The sequence below is a fragment of the Monodon monoceros genome, unplaced genomic scaffold (genome assembly GCF_005190385.1).
Source record: "Monodon monoceros isolate NGI ecotype Baffin Bay Population unplaced genomic scaffold, NGI_Narwhal_1 Super_Scaffold_18, whole genome shotgun sequence".
NCBI classification, from domain to species: domain Eukaryota; kingdom Metazoa; phylum Chordata; class Mammalia; order Artiodactyla; family Monodontidae; genus Monodon; species Monodon monoceros.
The window spans coordinates 173,605,329-173,624,992 of record NW_021703774.1 but is presented as its reverse complement, the minus strand read 5'-3'; the positions used below and the strand labels follow the sequence as shown (position 1 = coordinate 173,624,992).

At 50.4% G+C, this 19,664-nt stretch overlaps 1 protein-coding gene across 3 annotated transcripts in view; it reads right to left on the bottom strand.

Annotated features, from left to right (window-relative positions):
- CTNNBIP1 (catenin beta interacting protein 1) overlaps positions 1-19,664 on the bottom strand; it is a 53,392-nt gene that overhangs the window by 5,244 nt on the left and 28,484 nt on the right. For 2 of the 3 annotated variants that reach the window (XM_029229728.1, XM_029229729.1), the window contains exons 3-4: positions 13,331-13,449; positions 12,667-12,775 (exon numbers count right to left, since the gene is read on the bottom strand). In XM_029229728.1, the coding sequence (XP_029085561.1) occupies positions 12,667-12,775; positions 13,331-13,426 (205 nt within the window). In that variant the 5' untranslated portion in view covers positions 13,427-13,449. The remainder of the gene's footprint in view (positions 1-12,666; positions 12,776-13,330; positions 13,450-19,664) is intronic. The other variant, XM_029229731.1, reaches the window with a different exon arrangement.

The window sequence follows — 19,664 nt, the reverse complement described above, 5'->3', positions numbered from 1 at the left end:
TGATCAGTCTCTCCTGTTCCACACTCTCTGACCCATTAAAAGATAAAGCCAAAACCAGATGAAGACATCGCAAGGAAAGAGAACTACAGACCAGTCTCTCTTATGAATATAGATATTCATAATACCTATGATATGCAAAAATACTCACAAAATACTAGCAAATGGAATACATCAACATATAAAAAGGATTATTTACTCTGACCAAGTGACATTTATCCCAGGAATGCAAGGTTGGTTTAATATCCAAAAATCAATTAATGTAATATATCCTATCAATAGAAAAAAGGACAAAAACCATATAATCATCTGAATAGACATAGAAAACACATCTGGCAAAATTCAATACCCCTTCATGATAAAAACACCCAACACACTAGGAATAAAAGTGAACTTCCTCAATCTGATAAAGGGCATTTACTAAAAACCCACAGTTATGATCATACTTAATGGTGAAAGATTGAAAGCTCTCCCCCTTCAAGATTAGGAACAAGAAAACAATGTCCACTCTCACCATTTCTATTCAATACTGTGTTGAAGGTTCTATCCAGGGCAATTTGGCAAGAAAAAGAAATAAAAGGCATCCAAATTGGAAAGAAGTATTGATAAAACTATATTTGTAGATGACATGGATCTTACATATAGAAAATCCTAGGGAAGCCACTAAAAGACTATTAGAACTAATAAACAAGTTTAAGTTGCAGGATATAAGGTCAGTGTACAAAAATCATTTGTATTTCTATAAACTAGAAATGAATAATCTGAAAATGAAATTAAGAAAACAATTTCATTTACAGTAGCAGCAAAAATAATAAAATACTTAGGAATAAATTTAACAAATGAAGTATGAAATTTGGACTCTAAAAAGAACGAAACATCAACGTCTAAAACATCGCTGGACGAAATTCAACACAATTTCTATCAAATCCCCGCTGCCTTTCTTGCAGAAACTGACAACCTGCTCCTAAAATTCATATGGAAACGCAAAGGGTGCAGAATAGCCAAAACAATCTTGAGAAAAAAGAACAAGGTTGGACCCACACTTTTGAATTTCAAAACTTACTACAAAGCTACTGTAAACAAGTTTGGGTGGAATTGGCATAGATCAATGGAACAGAATTGAGAAGCTGGAAATCAACCTTCCCATTTATGGTCAATTAAGTTTTGACAAAGGTGCCGAGGGTTCAATGGGAAAGAACTGAACAAATGGTACTGGGACAACTAGATATACTCACATGTAAAAGATGAAGTTGAACCCTTACCTTGCACCATATACAAAAATTAACTCAAAATGGAGGAATGACCTAAATATAAGAGCTGAAGTTATGAAACTCTTAGAAGAAAACACAGGAGTAAATCTTCATAGTCTTGGGTTAGGAAATGGTTTCTTAGATATGACACCCAAAGCACCATCAACAAAAGAAAAAAATAAATAAATTGGGCTTTATCAAAGTTAAAAGCCTTTTTTTCTTTTTTTTTTCTCCCCATAATTTGGCCACACCGCATGTGGGATCTTAGCTCCCCGACCAGGAATCAAACCCGCACCCCCTTCATTGGAAGCGTGGAGTCTTAACCACTGGACCACCAGGGAAGCCCCCAAAGTTAAAAGCTTTTATGCTTCAAAAAACACTATCAAAAAAAATTGAAAAGACAACCTACAGAATGGGAGAAGATATCTGCAAATCATATATCTGGTAAGGGACTCCTATCTAGAATATATAAATAACACAACTCAATAATAATAAAAAGTCAAACAACTCAATTTTTTAAATGGGCAAAGAACTCGAATAGACATTTCTCCAGAAAAGATATATGAATGGTCAACAAGGGCATGAAAAGACGCTCAACATCATCAGTCATTATGGAAATGCAAATCAAAACCACAATGAGACACCACTTCTTACCCAATGGACAGCTGGAATCAAAAAGACAGACAATAACAAGCATTAGCAAGGATGTGGAGAAATTTGAGCCCTCAGACTTTGCTGGTGGAATGTCAAATGGTGCAGCCCCAAGCCTGCTCCACCTGCAGCCTTCCCCATCTCAGCCGATGGCACCTCCATCCCCTGCTTGCTCAGGTCAAAAACCCTGGGGTATTCCCGATTCCCTGTCTCACACACACACTCCACGTATAACACATCAGCAAATCCTGCTGACTGTACTTTTAAAATGTATCCTGAATACATTACCATTTCCCCTACTACCACTCTGGTCCAGGCCACCACTACCCCTCTCACTAGCCTCCTGTACCCTCTTTTCCTGGATCTCCCCTCTCTGGACCCCGAGGGTCCATTCTCCACATAGCAGTCAGAAGGAAGTTCTTAAAACTATGAGTCAGATCCTGCCACTCCTTTGCTCAAAACTCTCCAAAGGTGGTTTATTATAAGATTTCTCATCATACTCAAGGGAAACTCCAAACTCTACACCGTGGCTTCAAGACCCACCATGATCTGGCCTCTCACTGTCTTTTCACCCCTTTTTATATGCCTCCTCCCACCCCCCACTCCGCTCCAGCCACATGGGCTCCTGGCTGTCCTTCAGGCACAGGAACTTGCAACCCAGGACCTTTGCACCTGCGGTTTCCTTTGCCTCAATGCTCTTCCCCCCAAGTCTAGCTCTCGCACTTCATGCCAGTCTGTGTAAAATCACCTCCCCAGGCCCTCACTGACCACAGCATCTAACGTAGTGATACAGGATGAATCGTTACAGGTGAGGAGCCTGAAGCTCAGAGAGATGAAGCAACTCAGTGAATCAGAGGCAGAGGGAGGACCCGACGCAGACTCCAAAGACCATGCTACACTACATGTTTTGTCGTTTTCTATTAGGAAAAGGAAGTAACGGTCCTGCTCCAGTTACCCTGAGCACTGAGGCTGCTCAGGCCTCCTGGCAGAGACTGCAGTAATCCATCTGCTCCCATTAGAATGGAACCAAGACCCAGGATTTATAAAGCAACACCAGAGCAGACCTGGGGTATCTTGGAGAAAATTCAACATGGAATCCAGAAGACCAACCTGGGAGGAGCCCAGACGCCCACCCCCTGCCCCCGCCTACTGTTCTGCCAGGTGCCCCCCTAGTCCCATGGCTCCCCTCCACGGGGAGCAGGGCCAAGGCGCTCGCGAGGGCACAGCTCTCTGAACCAGGGCAGGGCACCGAGGGGGCCATCCCACCCCACGGTCCGTGCCAGCTCTGCCCCTTTAATGGAGTCCAGCCAAGTGACTGGGGACAGAAAAATGACAAATATTCAGGAGCTTAGAAAAGGGAGACTGGCCCCTAGCTGGGGGCGGGAGACAGACAATGGGGTCACTGGTCTGTTTGCAAGCTCAGGATGAATTCACACCAGCAGAATCACAAGCCCAGCCCAGGCTCCACACACCAGCACCACCCTCAGCCCACGTCCCGCTCACCGAAGGGAACCAGCATGCTGCCATCGGGAAGCCAGCTCACTACAGGGTGCTGGGGCACAGCGGGCAGGGAGCAGTGTGGTTTGGAGAAAGGCCCAGGAATGAGAAAAAACAGGAAAGAGGAACAGGGAGATGGCTGCAGCCCTAAGGTGATGGACGGAGTAAGGGTACACCCGGCCTCTATTTCTCAGACCTGGCCGGAGACATCCTAGTGGAGCCCTTTGCCCTTTTCCAGGAAAGGCACAGACCCTGGAGCTCACATGGAGCTGGGCCTGGCTCCAGGGCGGACGAGGACTGCTCCAGACACCACCACCACTCCCTCTCCAGGAGGGACCCTGTGGAGAGAAAGACCAGGCAGCGGAAGGAAGGGATGAGGCCTCCTAGGGCAGCAGGGATGTGCTAACTGTGCTGGTCCAGCCTACAGCCCAGCAAAGCGCCTGGCTGCGGGGGGACAGGCTGCAGAGGGCTCTTCCAGCTCCTGCAGAGTCCAGCCGGGAGGAGTGGATGCTCATACGTGGCTGGAGAGAGGCAACAGCCCTGAGAGTAGACCCTCCCCAGGAAACCAACACAAGGTAACAAAAGCCTGGGCCAGCTTCCAAAGCCTTCCAGCCCCAGTGCCCCACAGTTCAGGACACAGCCCGGTACAGATGTCACCAGAGAAAAGGCGGGGACTCCCAGCACCAGCACCAGCCACAAGTGGGGACACCCACGTCACCCGATGCAGGGTCATGGGCTCCTGCAAGGGCTGCAGCCCCCCAGCCTCTCTGAAAGCCTCACGCCCATCCCTGGCCGGAGCTGAGCACAACTACTCCATTCTGGGCTCGGGCATCTCAGCCTCCTGACCTCCTAATGGGCCTAACACCCTCCCAATGAGGGCAAATGACTGGGGCCTGGAAAACTCCGTATCCTCCACGCACACGGCTGACTGGCTGGAGAGGAAACACAGCCACATGCACCAAAGCGTCCAGGGAATGATTCCCATTCCCGACGTCTGCGCCTTGTCTGACCACATGATCTTTGGCTTTGGTGCTTCCTCTTTGCCCCCTGAGCTCACTTTCTTGCTGTGCATACCAACCAGCATCCGCTACTCGGCTACCCACCAACCGAAAACTGCACGGCTCAGCTACTGGCTCTGGGGAGATGAGCCAGGCAGCGAGGCTCCCAGAAAAACAGGTCCCAGACACCCCTACAAGGGCAAACGTCTCCACGGGGGTGAAACTCGGGCACCATCCTGGACTAGGTCTCCCTCCAGACAAGCCCAAACCTGCTTGGCGGCATGTGCTGCTTTTAGCAGCCGTGGCCTAGGAGCCCAGGGGTGCTATACAGCTCAGCTCTGCCACCCAAAGCTCCTAGAGGATGGCTTTTTCCCAGAGACAGCACGACACTGGTCGCCATGGGGACAGCACGCCGGATCCACCAAGGTCTCAGCAGCCAAGGCAGGCTCCAGGCTTGGTGGCACCTACTGGGCCCCGGTGTGAGGCGGCTCCTGGCAGAGGTCCTGGACCTCCTGACAGACCAACGAGGGCCTCCCCAGTCTTGGGGTCCCTTGGTGGATCACGGTACCTGGGCCTGGGTCTGACCCCTGCCTACCCGTGCGATACTGGGCAAGTCCCTGCACATCCACCTCCGTTTCCTCACCTGCAAAACACACGTATCCTGCCCATCTGACTGACCTGGATAATGTCCGCAGCATAAAGCATCACAGACAGCATCTTGTGGGGTTACCCCTCAGGGTTCTAGTACACCTGCTCTGCTCTAGTCCCACGTGCCCCAAACCCACCTCACCCCCCCATACCCCACTGAGCCCAGCACACACATCCTACCTCTGGGGCTTTCTAGGGGGGTTCCCTTCCCTCAGGGTCAGTCATCCTGTGATCTGCACCCAAAATTCTTTACGTGTTTGCCCGTGTTTCCATCTGCCCTGCTGGGCTGGCAGCTCGAGGCCGGGGGCGGTCGCCTGGCACCCAGATCAGTGGGCTACTGTGAATGGGACGGTGCCATCGCTGGCCCAACTGGCCTTGATGCTCTTCTCCGGGACAGAGGTCTGCCTCTTCTGGGTGTCAGGAGGTGGGAGCAGAGGTGCACAAGGGCTTGGAGGCCCCTGCTCTCAGCTCTACACAATAGCACCCATCACGCTGGTGAAGGAGGGTCAAGGCAGCCCTTCACCAGCCGGAACCAGAGGCCGAACTGAGCGACCAGCTCTGCTCTTCAGCTCTTTCCCTTTCTTGGGGTTATTTATTTCAATTAATTTTTATTGGAGTATAGTTGCTTTACAATGCTGTGTCAGTTTCTGCTGTACAGCAAAGTGAATCAGCCCTACGTATACATATCTCCCCTCTTTTTTGGAATTCCTTCCCATTTAGGTCACCGAAGAGTCTTGAGTAGAGTTCTCTGTGCTGTACAGTAGGTTCTCATTAGTCACCTATTTAATACATGGTATCAATAGTGTATACATAGTGGTATATATGGTACCAGTAGTGTATATCCCAATCTCCCAATTTGTCCCCCTCAACACGGGGTATTTTTTTTTTCTTTTTCCGTGACACAAGTTATCACGTACCAAGTCCTTCTGGTTGATTTTTCAGTCGGATTCAATGTATATGAGATTTTTGGGTTCAATTTTATTATTATTAGGTTACAGGTAATTCTCATGAAAGTGTTGATTAAAGTTTAAAAAGATTAGCTTCCCATCCCACTGACTGGAATTCTCCCGGGGCCTGACAGTAATTTCAGTCCAGAGTCGGTTGTCACCTGGAGCCTCTGGGAGAGAAGCCTCAGAGCCGCACGTGAGCAGATGGGGGTCCCGGGACCCCGGCAGCTGGTCTGCACAGAGGGGGAGCCTCGGTCTACACAGGGATCTGACAGACCCCACTCTGTGCCAGAGCTGGACCACGGGGAAATGTGAGACTGCGAGCACAGCACGGACCCTGGCCCCTCGGGGCTCCTGACCTGATGTGATAACCGCTACAGGGAAGGAAAGATCCGCAGGCAGTCCAGGAGCCAGAGGAGGAAAGCGGGCCGACCCTGGAAGGGCAGAGGGGGCGGCAGAGGAAGGGAAAGAGCAGAGGCCAGATGGTGTGGGAAGGGATTCCAGGAAGAATGCTGGCTGTAAAACAGAGATTGTGCCAGCACCCCACTCGAGGGCCGCTGAGAGGGTCAACTGGGGTGATGAGCAGAGGGGTGAGCTTGCTTGGTCCCTGGAAGAGCCGTGCACTGGGTGGGCCCTCTCCTTGGGCCGCTGGCTCCCTGCTGGGTTGCCCATGACCACAGCTATTTTAACAAGGTTCTCAGTGTAACCCTGAGACCAAATGACCTATTTTAGGCTTGCTGGCAGCGGACCCTGAGCCTACAGCCTTGGCTTCCGCAGGGGAAAGCCGGAAGAGCCCTGGGACCGCCCAGCTGGCTCAGGCTGGGGACCTTCCCTGGAAAGTCTCTTCGAGAAAGAGTGTGATCAGACAGAGGCTGGAACAGGCCTGGGGAGCCAGCGTGCCAGCACCGCAGCTCCAGGGCCAGAAAGAGGGGAAGAGAAAGGACGAGGGCTTCCTTAACAAAATGGGCCACATCAAGACAGGGTCCCTCCAGCCCCAGGACAGCTGGACAAAGGTCTATACGAAGCATGACTCGAGGATGGTAGTTCTGCAGGCGACTGGCCACAAGGAGGCCTTTGCCAAGTGTACCAGGGGCCTGGAACCGGCACTCGCCGCATCCGTCCCCGGTGTGGTGCTGGGGCAGAGAGAGACCTGGAGCTCAAACAGAACCAGCACGTTCAAAGGCACCTGGAGGTGAAAGGCCCAGAAAAAGAAGGCAGCAGGAAATCCTTCCAATTTTCTCATGCCCTCCTGAAATACCATGCTAACTCCCTACAGCACACCTGCTCCTCTGGTAAAACACTGTTCTGCTTAAAAATGCACATGGCCTGTAAGCCACTCCTAGACGGGCTTTGTTTACCACACCCTGGACCCACATGACCCGTTCTATGACCTTGAGCATCTTACTCAACCCCTCAGGGCCTGTTTTCTCATCGTGAAAGTGGGCCTGTGACAGTGGCTGCCTCACAGGGCTGTCCTGAGGATTCTCTGGGATAACTTTAATGCTACCTGACATGGAACCTGGCACACAGGAGGAGCTCGATAAATTAAATTAATTATAATTAATAGCAAAAATGAAAAACAAATGTTGCCTGGTAAAGGATCAGGGGGCTTCCCTGGCGGCCCAGTGGGTAAGACTCCTCACTCCCAATGCAGGGGGCCCGGGTTCGATCCCTGGCCGGGGAACTAGATCCCACGTGCATGCCGCAACCAAGAGTTCATGCACCGCAGCTAAAGATCCCACGTGCCGCAACTAAGACCCGGCGCAGCCACAAAAAAAAAAAGGTAAAGGATCGGTCAAAAAATGATAGCACAGCCACATGGCTGCATATCACGCGACTGCTAAAATGTTTTCTTGAAAATCGTTTGAGGACATGGTAAAATTATCATAAGTGAAAACATGGATGTTACAATGGATATTACAACGTTTACACTGTATATGGTCTCAACTCTGTAATGAAAATACATGCATATTTTTTTAAAAAGTCTGCTGGGAAATTAATGCAAGGGAATAGTGATTCTAGCTACACGGTAGGAGTCAATCCTCTAAGCTTTTCTGCTGTTTGTCTTTCCCAATGACTTTCCACAATGACTATGCATTCTTTCATAGCCAGGAAAAACGATCGACATATGTTATGGAGAGAACAGCACTGACAATAAGAAAGGCACGAACTCAGCATTCTGTTGAGCCTGCTTTGGAAGCTACTGCTCTCCGCCCCCGAGCCTACAGCTGGGGCTTCTCAGCAAGGCGACCTTCCCAGAGAAGCAATGATTGCCTTTGGTTCAAAGTCAGTCCAGCGAGGATGTCGGGTCTGCTTGGCCACCCTGGGGACCAGGAGACAAGCGCTCCATGTTCCTGCCTTTTCGGGGGACTATGGGCTCCCAGACCCAGAGCCTGGTCCATTCATTCACCCAAGAACATGCTGGCGCTCTGGGGGGCCCAGCCCCACAAATACAAAGAGGGAAGCCACAAGGGGCTCAGAGTTGGTCAAGAGATGGACCAGGAGACAGTGTGGGGAGTAGCAGGGCCAAGGTACACGTGTGCGGTGGGGATCACAGGAGGGCCTGGCCCTGCCCGTGGGAGGCAGGGGAGGGGGTGGGCTCAGGGCTGGGCTCCTGGCAGCCGAGAGGCAAATGCAGGGACAGAAAGGCGTGAACGCACGAGGCCTGAGACGGGAGCTGAAAGCCATTCACTGTGGCTGTTTGTGGAGCATGAGGTCCTGGTGTCGGGTGGGCAGGGGTCCTGCTCATCACGCTAAGGGGTTTGGATTTTATCCTCAAGGCAGTAGAGAGCCACTGAAAGATTTTAAGTCGGGAAGAGACCCGCTGATGTAGCCTTCGATACTCACTCTAGGTACAGGGTAGAAAGTGCACGGAGAGGGCAAGACGAGAAGTCAAGGTGCCAGTTAGGGGCTGTTTGTGGTGATCGAGACAAGAATTAACACGGGCTCAGACCAAAATGCGGGTTCAAACCAAGATGGAGAAGACAAAGCAGATGTGAGGAGCATTAAGGCGGGAGAATCAAGAGGACCTGGTAACCTCCTAGGTACCTGGGGAAGACAGGAGTCAGTGGCTGGTCCCCAGGACACTGGATTCATGGGGTGGCACATCCTCACGACAGAGAATACAGGCGGGAGCACAGACCCCGGGGCGGGGAGAGGTTACGACCCTGAACGTGCTGAATGTGGGGCGTGTGCGGCCAGACGGCCAGTAGAGAGCGCGCATCAAGCTGGGGGTCAGCAGGGGGTCTGGGCTGAGGGGGTGTATTTGGAAGGCATCGACCAGAGCTCTGTTGGGAGTCACGGGAGTGATGTGACCTCCCAGGGAGAGCGTGTGACACTGAGAGGAGAGGACAAAATATGGAGAACACCAGCATGACCATGGTGAGGGGAAAGGAGGCACTGGGGGGGGCGGGGGTTGGGAGGCAGTGAGCAGAGAGAAGCAGAAAATGGGGGAGGGGGGAGAGAGAGGGGGGTCTCATGGAAGACAAGGGAGGGAAAGGAGGGCTTCCAGAAGGAGGCTTTCAAGGGTGGTCTTGGAACAGCACAGCCCAGGCAGGTCTACCCGCTGTCCAGTGCAGTACTGGGGGGCCTCTGGGGCCCTCTCCTGGAACCATTTGGTGAGGCGCTATGGTGCAGGCCCGTGCACCAGGGTCTCCAGCACCTACCTGGACCCAGCAGACACTGAACACGTGTTCACGGAGGGAAGTATGGGATGGGGGGCGGCCGGGAGGCGTGGGCTGAGGGATGCCCAGCTTGCTGCTCTCCTACCTGGGTCTGGGGAGGGCAAGCAGTGCTCCCGGTACCAGACCCCTCCAGCCCCAGAGGGGAAGCGTGTGCGGGTCCAAGGTGGTGGGCAGGACTCCGGGATGGATGGCCAAGCGCTGACCCATTGGTGGGGCGGCCTCAGGCCCCCTACTGAGGGCAGCTGGAACAGCATAGGTCAGAGCTGCGTGAGCCGGCGGAGCAGCGCACAGGCATTTGCTGAGAGACAGTGCCGCCTAGTGGCAGGAGGTGCTCACACCAGGCTTCTACGGGACGGTCCCGCCCATCACCACGAATGCTCCTAGGCCTTTCTGGGCCTTTCATGCTGGGGTCCTGAGCACTGGAAGCAATGATCCAGGGTTCTTGCCACCTGGGTGGCACCTGAGACTCTGACAGCAACATGCCCTGTGGCATCAGCTGAGGTCGGCTCTGACAACGGGGAAGGTGGGCAGGCTAGAATTTTATCAAAGCCCCATTTGGCCCCATGGTGTGGGCAGAAATGTAGGGTCCTGCTCTCAGGCTTGAACCTCCATAGTGGGAGAGACTGGACTGCTTGCTGTTTTGTTGGCACAAAGAAAATACAGTAAGCCTGTGAGGCTTGTCGCTGGAGGTGACTGTGGGGCGAGGGGCAGACTGAAGGGCAGCCCAGCAGCAGAGAACCATCTCCCCAGAGATTCTCACCCAGCTCCAGGTTCACTCCCAGGAGCCTGCTTCCCGGAGAGAAGTACCCAAGGCCAGCCTGTCTGTCTGTGGACGCCCCACACCCAGGAGGGCCCGGATTCCAGGGCCACGAAATCACACCCACAGGCCCACGGCTCACTCCTGGCTGCTCAGCAGTTTCAGGCCAGGTGAGGTCACCGTGACTGCCTTAAATAACTCAGCAGAGCTCATTTTTATTTTCGGTTGTTGGTTTAGCTGAGCAAGACAAAAAGAGTTCTCTTAAAAACACTTTTTAAAACGTCCCCTTTAAACAACAAGGTCCTACAGTACAGCACAGAGAACTATATTCAATATCCTATGAGAAACCATAATGGAAAAGAATATTTTAAAAAAGAATGTATGTATGTGTAAAACTAAATCACTTTGCTGTACAGTAGAAATTAACACAACATTGTAAATCAACTATACTTAAATTAAAAAAAAAAGAAAAATAGGAAACCAAAAAAGCCGTTCAGAATCTAAAAAAAAACTTCCCTTATTGTAAAAGAAATGTATGTGCAATATTAAAAAAAATTAGTTTTACAAAAAAATGTGTGACTTGGAAAGTCAAAGTCCCTTATGTGGTTCCACCCTCCATCAAAATTTTCTCTAAACCACCTGGTAAATATTCTTTCAGCTTCTTTTGCTCTATACACATACATTCGTGCGTGTGTGAATATGGGCGGGGGGTGGGGAGTGTATGTGGTGGTGTTTTCTATACTGACAGTTCTATAGCTTCTTTTGATTTTTTTCCCATTAACAGCTTTCTACTTAGAGGTATTCTTACCCCTGCAGCTCAAATTCAGGTTAACCCAGTGACCCAAGACCAGGCTGGGAGAAAAGGTGATGCCCCAGGGACTCAGAAGCCTGAGGGTTTCAAGTGAATGAGGTTGGGGAGCAGGGGAGAGGGACCCACGCTAAAACCCAGATCAGCCCTGGAGGAGAAAAGACCTCTCCCAGAAGAAATATCCCAGGACGGGGCGGGGGGGGGGGGGGGGGGGGCAGACTCCACACCGCTTATCTCCTCCCCAGCGGTGGCTGACAGCACAGCTGGCGCAGACAGGCTGCGGCACGAGGGTGGCCCGGGCGAGAGGCTGTCCCCGGAAGCTGCTGGGGCCACGGGAACACCCTGTACATTTCTGCTGACTTGGGCGCACAGGCTGGGTCACACCCAGCGTCAGAGCTCGGGAACCGGGTCCTGCGCCAGGGCAGAGCCCTGCGTGTGACATCCAGGAGAACAAGGGCAGCCTCAGGAAAAGCAGTCCTGTGTGCCAGGTCTGCTCACCTCCCCGGCCTCAGGGATCAGCAAACACGCCCATCAGCACTCTGCTCCTGGGAGCCCGCTCACACCAGACAGGTCACCGGCTGCACGATTCAACAGCCAAGAATTCCAAGCGATTGGAAATTGGTGGTCAGGGTCCTGGGCTACAGGGTCAGGATAAGGCTTCCAGAAAGGGAGAGCCCATTAAGTGCCCAGCAGCTTCCTGCAGCTCCAGGACAGACAGAGACAAACCCAGCTCTGCAATCGGGCTGCAGGTTTGCATCCTGGGCCCCCCAGGAACTGGCTGCAGTGGCTTATTGCTTCAGAACCCCCGTTTCCTTGCCTGCTAAGTAGAAGTAATACAGCTGGCAGCTCGAGCCTGCTAGACAATAAACACTCAGTGTTACCCACTACCATTATTACAACTGGCTGAGGGTACTCAAAAGAGAAATAACTCCCTTGGGCACACGGAGACCTCCAGGACCACTGGGGCCACCTTCCTGGGCACAGCCAGGAACACAGCAGCCACCGTGCAGCCCGCACCTAGAGCAGGCCCCTGCACACAAGGGTGGTTTCCTTGTCCCTGAACAGGGTACTCAGGGGCGGGGGGCAGGGGCAGGCAAAGGCTGAAGAAATGCAACCACCAGAGCCTCTGCAGCTATGGGGCCCCCAGACACCTCCATTTCTTCCTCTTCCTCCCCCAGGCCTAGAAAGGGATCCCCCCCATTACCTGATTGGGTCCTTGGCTCCCAGCTGGGGAAGGAGAAGGGACCGGCCTGGAGGCTCTGCAGGCTCCACGTCTAGACGCTGCCGCCAGCTGGGGCTCAGCTCTGTGGGTGAGGGAGCTGCCGCCCCGAAATCTCTCTCTCGTGGACCACCCATCTGGAAGGGCTGGAGCTATGCTTTCTAAAGGAACCACAACTTGCTGTCGCTGGCCACGTGGGCCCTCAACTCACCCTGGTCAATGGACTCACCCTGGTCGATGGAGTGCTGGGGCAGCTGGCTGAGCTGGCTGCTGACCACCCCCGCGTAGGTGCGCAGGAACTCCTCCTCGCTGGCCGTCAGCTGCAGGGGCGAGAGGGCTGGGTGAAGGGTGGCCCGCACCCGCTCCCTGGGCCTCTGTTGTTGAGAACTGACCTTCTAGTTCCAGGGTGAGCACCCTCTCCCCTCTGCTCCCACCCCTGAAACTTGGTCCATCCCCAGGCCTTGGCACCGGGATCAGATCGGGGATGGGGATTCCAGCGTAGGGCAGGCCCTGCTTGGGGAGCCCCTCCCTCTCCTGTTGAGAAGGGCCACTGCACATCTGCTGCCCTCTCGGTGGCTGTCCTGCCCGCCGGTCACCACCGGAAGAGAAGACTCCCGGGAGAGGGGAGGAAAGGAAGGTCAGGGCCTTTAGGACCCTCACCCACTTGGCCCAAACATGGCACAGGGAGTACCATGCCGAACTGGACATGCTGGTGCCTGTGCCCGGGAGCCTGAATTAGCCACAGCCAAGCCAGAGGCCTGGCATCCCCATCCCCAGACCACAGCTGCTACAGAAGGTGGTTACAGCCCCTCTGCCCGTCGGCATCAGGCACCCTCCCTGGGAGGCCTGCTGCTTGATGCCCCGAAGGCACTCACGTTGGAGCCCATCTTCCTCAGCATGAGCAGCACTCGGACCTTCTGCTGAACGTACATCTCCTCCGGACTCTTCCCGGGGGCCCCCTCGCGGTTCATGCCCTGGCCAGCTCTGGGGACTCCTGCAGAGCGAGGAGAAGCATGGGGTGGGGCGGTGTCAGGACGAGACATACCCGCACACCGGCACGAGTTGTCAGGCCGCCCATGTTGCATCAGGGGCTCGTTTCTGAGAGCCCAGAGCAGGTGGCGAGCTGCCCGTTCCTCCCTCACGCCTGCTGGCCCGACAGCCAGACTGAGCAGGGATCTCCCCGGAGCAGGCACTGGTGGCCAGCCCCCTCTGTGTGTGGAGCTGTCAGGCCCAGGTGGCTGAGCTGACCCAGACTTCTTGCCAGCTCTACCTTCCAGCCACCCCTCAGCAAGACTCCTGCTATGAGCCCAGGAGATGTGCTGCATGAAACCCAAAGTGTCCCCGTCTTTCAAAGCCAGCAACTTCCATGAGGAGCAAAGTGACGTGATCAGAGGCAGCCGGCTGGGGCCTGTAGCTGGAGAAGCCAAGACAGCTCCCTCTGCAAAAGTCCCTGACGAGTTCAAGAGGCTGCCTCCTGGGCTGGGCTCCAAGGAGTCCCTCGATGGGGACGGCGAGCCCGGGGCTGCGGGCACACACACCTGCCCGGGCTCGCTGCCGCCACCCTCACAAGCCCACCCACCTGTCACAGGGTGGCTCCTGCACGCGGCAGCTGCGTCCAGGTGCAGCAGGGACCCGACCTGCAGAAAGGTCCCAGGAGAGAAGTCCCAGGGTTTCCTCCCTCCAGGAGGAGCTGGGGGGGAGGAAGCCGGGCGTGGAGGGGTTTGGGTTACACACTTGTAACTCCTGGATGAGTCAGAAATAACGCAGCAGCTGGTGGGGGTGGAGCCCTGGCAGCCCTGGTGCCAAGGAGCTGCGCTCGGAGGACCAAGGGAGCCGGGCTTGCGGGCCAAGGACACTCCTCACACCGTCCATCCCTCAGGGGCCAGCAAGCCTTGGACCAGCAGGCTCTCCCAGGTGAAGGACAGACTCAGAAAGGCGCCAGAGCCCTGGGCAGCAGCCTCCCTGGAGGCTCCTGTCAACCGCTCAGTCCCCAGAAGCTAACAGGGGCTCCGGTCCTAAAAGCCTGAACAATAGGGCAAAATGTGTATTGCGTAGCAATGCAGCTGTGCACTCAATGCAGTGCCATCTACTTACAGGGCCTTCCTTTCCACCACCAAAGCCCAGGCTCCCTCTTCTACTGTCTGCTATCCTGTCACCTCCTCCTGGTTCAGAAAAGGGTCTAATTAACACTGGTAACCAGGAAGGAGGAGTGAGCTGCCTGCAGAATGACCTCTGGTGAGAGGCAGCCAGCCGTCCCCTGGGGCCAGGTGCAAGAGCGGAGCGGACAGCCCTCAGTTCCCAGCACAGCTGAGTGGGGAGGCTCGGTTCTGGGGGATCTCTCCTCCTCCTGTCCACCCCTTCTCACTTCCTTCCACTCCACCACCCAGCGCAAGTAGCCAGAATGATCTTTTTATCTTTTTAATTTTTATTTATTTTTTTTTTATAAGTTGTGTGTGTTGGGTTTTTTTAATTTTTTTGTTTTATTTATTTTTTTATACAGCAGGTTCTTATTAGTCATCAATTTTATACACATCAGTATATACCTGTCCATCCCAACCACCCAATTCAGCACACCACCATCCCCACCCCGCTGTGGCTTTCCCCCCTTGGTGTCCATACGTTTGTTCTCTACATCTGTGTCTCAACTTCTGCCCTGTAAACTGGTTCATCTGTACCATTTTTCTAGGTTCCACATACATGCGTTAGTATACGATATTTGTTTTTCTCTTTCTGACTTACTTCACTCTGTATGACAGTCTCTAGATCCATCCACGTCTCAACAAATGACTCAATTTCGTTCCTTTTTATGGCTGAGTAATATTCCATTGTATATGTGTACCACAACTTCTTTTTTTTTTTTTTTTTTTTTTTGCTGTACGCGGGCCTCTCACTGTTGTGGCCTCTCCCGTTGCAGAGCACAGGCTCCGGACATGCAGGCTCAGCAGCCATGGCTCACGGGCCTAGCTGCTCCACGGCATGTGGTATCTTCCCGGACCGGGGCACAAACCCATGTCCCCTGCATCGGCAGGCAGACCCTCAACCACTGTGCCACCACGGAAGCCCACCACAACTTCTTTATCCATTCGCCTGTGGATGGGCGTTTAGGTTGCTTCCGTGACCTGGCTATTGTAAATAGTGCTGCAGTGAACATTGGGGTGCATGTGTCTTTTTGAATTACGGTTTTCTCAGGGTATATGCCCAGTAGTGGGATTGCTGGATCATATGGTAATTCTATTTTTACTTTTTTAAGGAAACTCCATACTGTTCTCCATAGTGGCTGTATCAATTTACATTCCCACCAACGGTGCAAGAGGGTTCCCTTTTCTCCACACCCTCTCCAGCATTTGTTGTTTGTAGATTTTCTGATGATGCCCATTCCAACTGGTGTGAGGTGATAACTCATTGTAGTTTTGATTTGCATTTCTCTAATAATTAGTGATGTTGAGCAGCTTTTCGTGTGCTTCTTGGCCATCTGTATGTCTTCTTTGGAGAAATGTCTATTTAGGTCTTCTGCCCATTTTTGGATTGGGTTGTTTCTTTAATATTGACTGCATTAGCTGTTTATATATTTTGGAGATTAATCCTTTGTCCGTTGATTCGTTTGCAAATATTTTCTCCCATTCTGAGGGTTGTTTTTTCATCTTGTTTATGGCTTCCTTTGCTGTGCAAAAGCTTTGAAGTTTCGTTAGGTCCCATGTGTTTATCTTTGTTTTTATTTCCATTACTCTAGGAGGTGGATCAAAAAAGATCTTGCTGTGATTTATGTCAAAGAGTGTTCTTCTTATGTTTTCCTCTAAGAGTTTTATCGTGTCTGGTCTTACATTTAGGTCACGAACCCATTTTGAGTTTATTTTTGTGTATGGGTTAGGGAGTGTTCTAATTTCATTCTTTTACATGTAGCTGTCCAGTTTTCCCAGCACCACTTATTGAAGTGACTGTCTTTTCTCCATTGTATATATATCCTTGCCTCCTTTGTCATAGATTAGTTGACCATAGGTGCGTGGGTTTATCTCTGGGCTTTCTATCCTGTTCCATTGATCTATATTTCTGTTTTTGTGCCAGTACCATATTGTCTTGATTACTGTAGCTTCGTAGTATAGTCTGAAGTCAGGGAGTCTGATTCCTCCAGCTCCGTTTTTTTCCCTCAAGACTGCTTTGGCTATTCGGGGTCTTTTGTGTCTCCATTCAAATTTTAAGATTTTTTGTTCTAGTTCTGTAAAAAATGCTATTGGTAGTTTGATAGGGATTGCACTGAATCTGTAGATTGCTTTGGGTAGTAGAGTCATTTTCACAATATTGATTCTTCCAATCCAAGAACATGGTATATCTCTCCATCTATTGGTATCATCTTTAATTTCTTTCATCAGTGTCTTATAGTTTTCTGCATACAGGTCTTTTGTCTCCCTAGGTAGGTTTATTCCTAGGTATTTTATTCTTTTTGTTGCAATGGTAAATGGGAGTGTTTCCTTAATTTCTCTTTCAGATTTTTCATCATTAGTGCATAGGAATGCAAGAGATTTCTGTGCATTAATTTTGTATCCTGCAACTTTACCAAATTCATTGATTAGCTCTAGTAGTTTTCTGGTGGCATTTTAAGGATTCTCTATGTATAGTATCATGTCATCCGCAAACAGTGACAGTTTTACTTCTTCTTTTCCAATTTGTATTTCTTTTTCTTCTCTGATTGCCATAGCTAGGACTTCCAAAACTATGTTGAATAAGAGTGGTGAGAGTGGCATCATTGTCTTGCTCCTGATCTTAGAGGAAATGCTTTCAGTTTTTCACCATTCAGAACGATGTTTGCTCTGGGTTTGTCATATATGGCCTTTATTATGTTGAGGTAGGTTCCCTATATGCCTACTTTCTGGAGAGTTTTTATCATAAATCGGTGTTGAATTTTGTCAAAAGCTTTTTCTGCATCTATTGAAATGACCATATGGTTTTTGCTTTCTCAATTTGTTAATATGGTGTATCACATTGATTGATTTGTGTATATTGAAGAATCCTTGCATCCCTGGGATAAATCCCACTTGATCATGGTGTATGATCCTTTTAATGTGTTGTTGGATTCTGTTTGCTAGTATTTTGTTGAGGATTTTTGCATTTATATTCATCAGCGATACTGGTCTGTAATTTTCTTTTTTTGTAGTATCTTTGTCTGGTTTTGGTAACAGGGTAATGGTGGCCTCATAGAATGAGTTTGGGAGTGTTCCATCCTCTGCAATTTTTTGGAAGAGTTTGAGAAGGATGGGTGTTAGCTCTTCTCTAAATGTTTGACAGAATTCACCTGTGAAGCCGTCTGGTCATGGCTTTGTTTGTTGGAAGATTTTTAATCACAGTTTCAATTTCATTACTTGTGATTGGTCTGTTCATATTTTCTGTTTCTTCCTGGTTCAGTCTTGAACGGTTATACCTTTCTAAGAATTTTTCCATTTCTTCCAGGTTGTCCAATTTATTGGCATAGAGTTGCCTGTAGTAGTCTCTTAGGATGCTTTGTATTTCTGCGGTGTCTGTTGTAACTTCTCCTTTTTCATTTCTAATTTTATTGATTTGAGTCCTCTCCCTTTTTCTTTTTTATAAATCTATTTTATTTATTTATTTTTGGCTATGTTGGGTCTTCGTTGCTGCATGCAGGCTTTCTCTAGTTGCGGCGAGTGGGGACTACTCTTTGCTGTGGTGTGTGGGCTTCTCATTGCGGTGGCTTCTCTTGTTGCGGAGCACGGGCTCTAGGTGCCTGGGCTTCAGTAGTTGTGGCACGCAGGCTCAGTATTTGTGACTCGTGGGCTCTAGAGCGCAGACTCAGTAGTTGTGGCGCACGGGCTTAGTTGCTCCGCGGCATGTGGGATCTTCCCAGACCAGGGCACGGACCTGCATCCCCTGCACTGGCAAGCAGATTCTTAACCACTGCGCCGCCAGGGAAGCCCCCTCTTTTTCTTGATGAGTCTGGCTAATGGTTTGTCAATTTTGTTTATCTTCTCAAAGAACCAGCTTTTAGTTTTATTGATCTCTGTTATTGTTTTCTTTGTTTCTATTTCATTTATTTCTGCTCTGATCTTTATGATTTCTTTCCTTCTGCTAACTTTGGGTTTTGTTTGTTCTTCTTTCTGTAGTTCCTTTAGGTGTAAGGTTAGATTGTTCATTTGAGAGTTTTCTTGTTTCTTGAGGTAGGCTTGTATAGCTATAAACTTCCCTTTTAGAACTGCTTTTGCTGCATCCCATCGGTTTTGGATCGTCATGTTTTCACTGTCACTTGTCTCTAGGTATTTTTTAATTTCCTCTTTGATTTCTTCAGTGATCTCTTGGTTATTTAGTAACGTATTGTTTAGCCTCCATGTGTTTGTGATTTTTACATTTTTTTCCCCTGTAATTCATGTCTAATCCCATAGCGTTGTGGTCAGAAAAGATGCTTGATATGATTTCAATTTTCTTAAATTTACTGTGGCTTGATCTGTGACCCAAGATGTGACCTATCCTGGAGAATGTTCTGTGCGCACTTGAGAAGAAAGTGTCATCTGCTGTTTTGGGATGGAATGTCCTATAAATATCAATTAAATCTATCTCGTCTATTGTGTCATTTAAAGCTTCTGTTTCCTTATTTATTTTCATTTTGGATGATCTGTCCATTGGTGTAAGTGAGGTGTTAAAGTCCCCCACTATTATTGTGTTACTGTTGATTTCCTCTTTTATAGCTGTTAGCAGTTGCCTTATGTATTGAGGTGCTCCTATGTTGGGTGCATATATATTTATAATTGTTATATCTTCTTCTTGGATTGATCCCTTGATCATTATGTAGTGTCCTTCCTTGTCTCTTGTAAGCTTCTTTATTTTAAAGTCTATTTTATCTGATATGAGTATTGCTACTCCAGCTTTATTTTGATTTCTATTTGCATGGAATATCTTTTTCCATCCCCTCACTTTCAGTCTGTATGTGTCCCTAGGTCTGAAGTGGGTCTCTGGTAGGCAGCATATATATGAGTCTTGTGGGTTTTTTTTGTTGTTGTTGTTGTTGTTTTTGCGGTACGCAGGCCTCTCACTGCTGTGGCCTCTCCTGCTGCGGAGCACAGGCTCTGGACGCGCAGGCTCAGCGGCCATGGCTCACGGGCCCAGCCGCTCCATGGCATGTGGGATCCTCCCGGACCAGGGCACAAACCCGCGTCCCCTGCATCGGCAGGCGGACCCCCAACCACTGCGCCACCAGGGAAGCCCTGG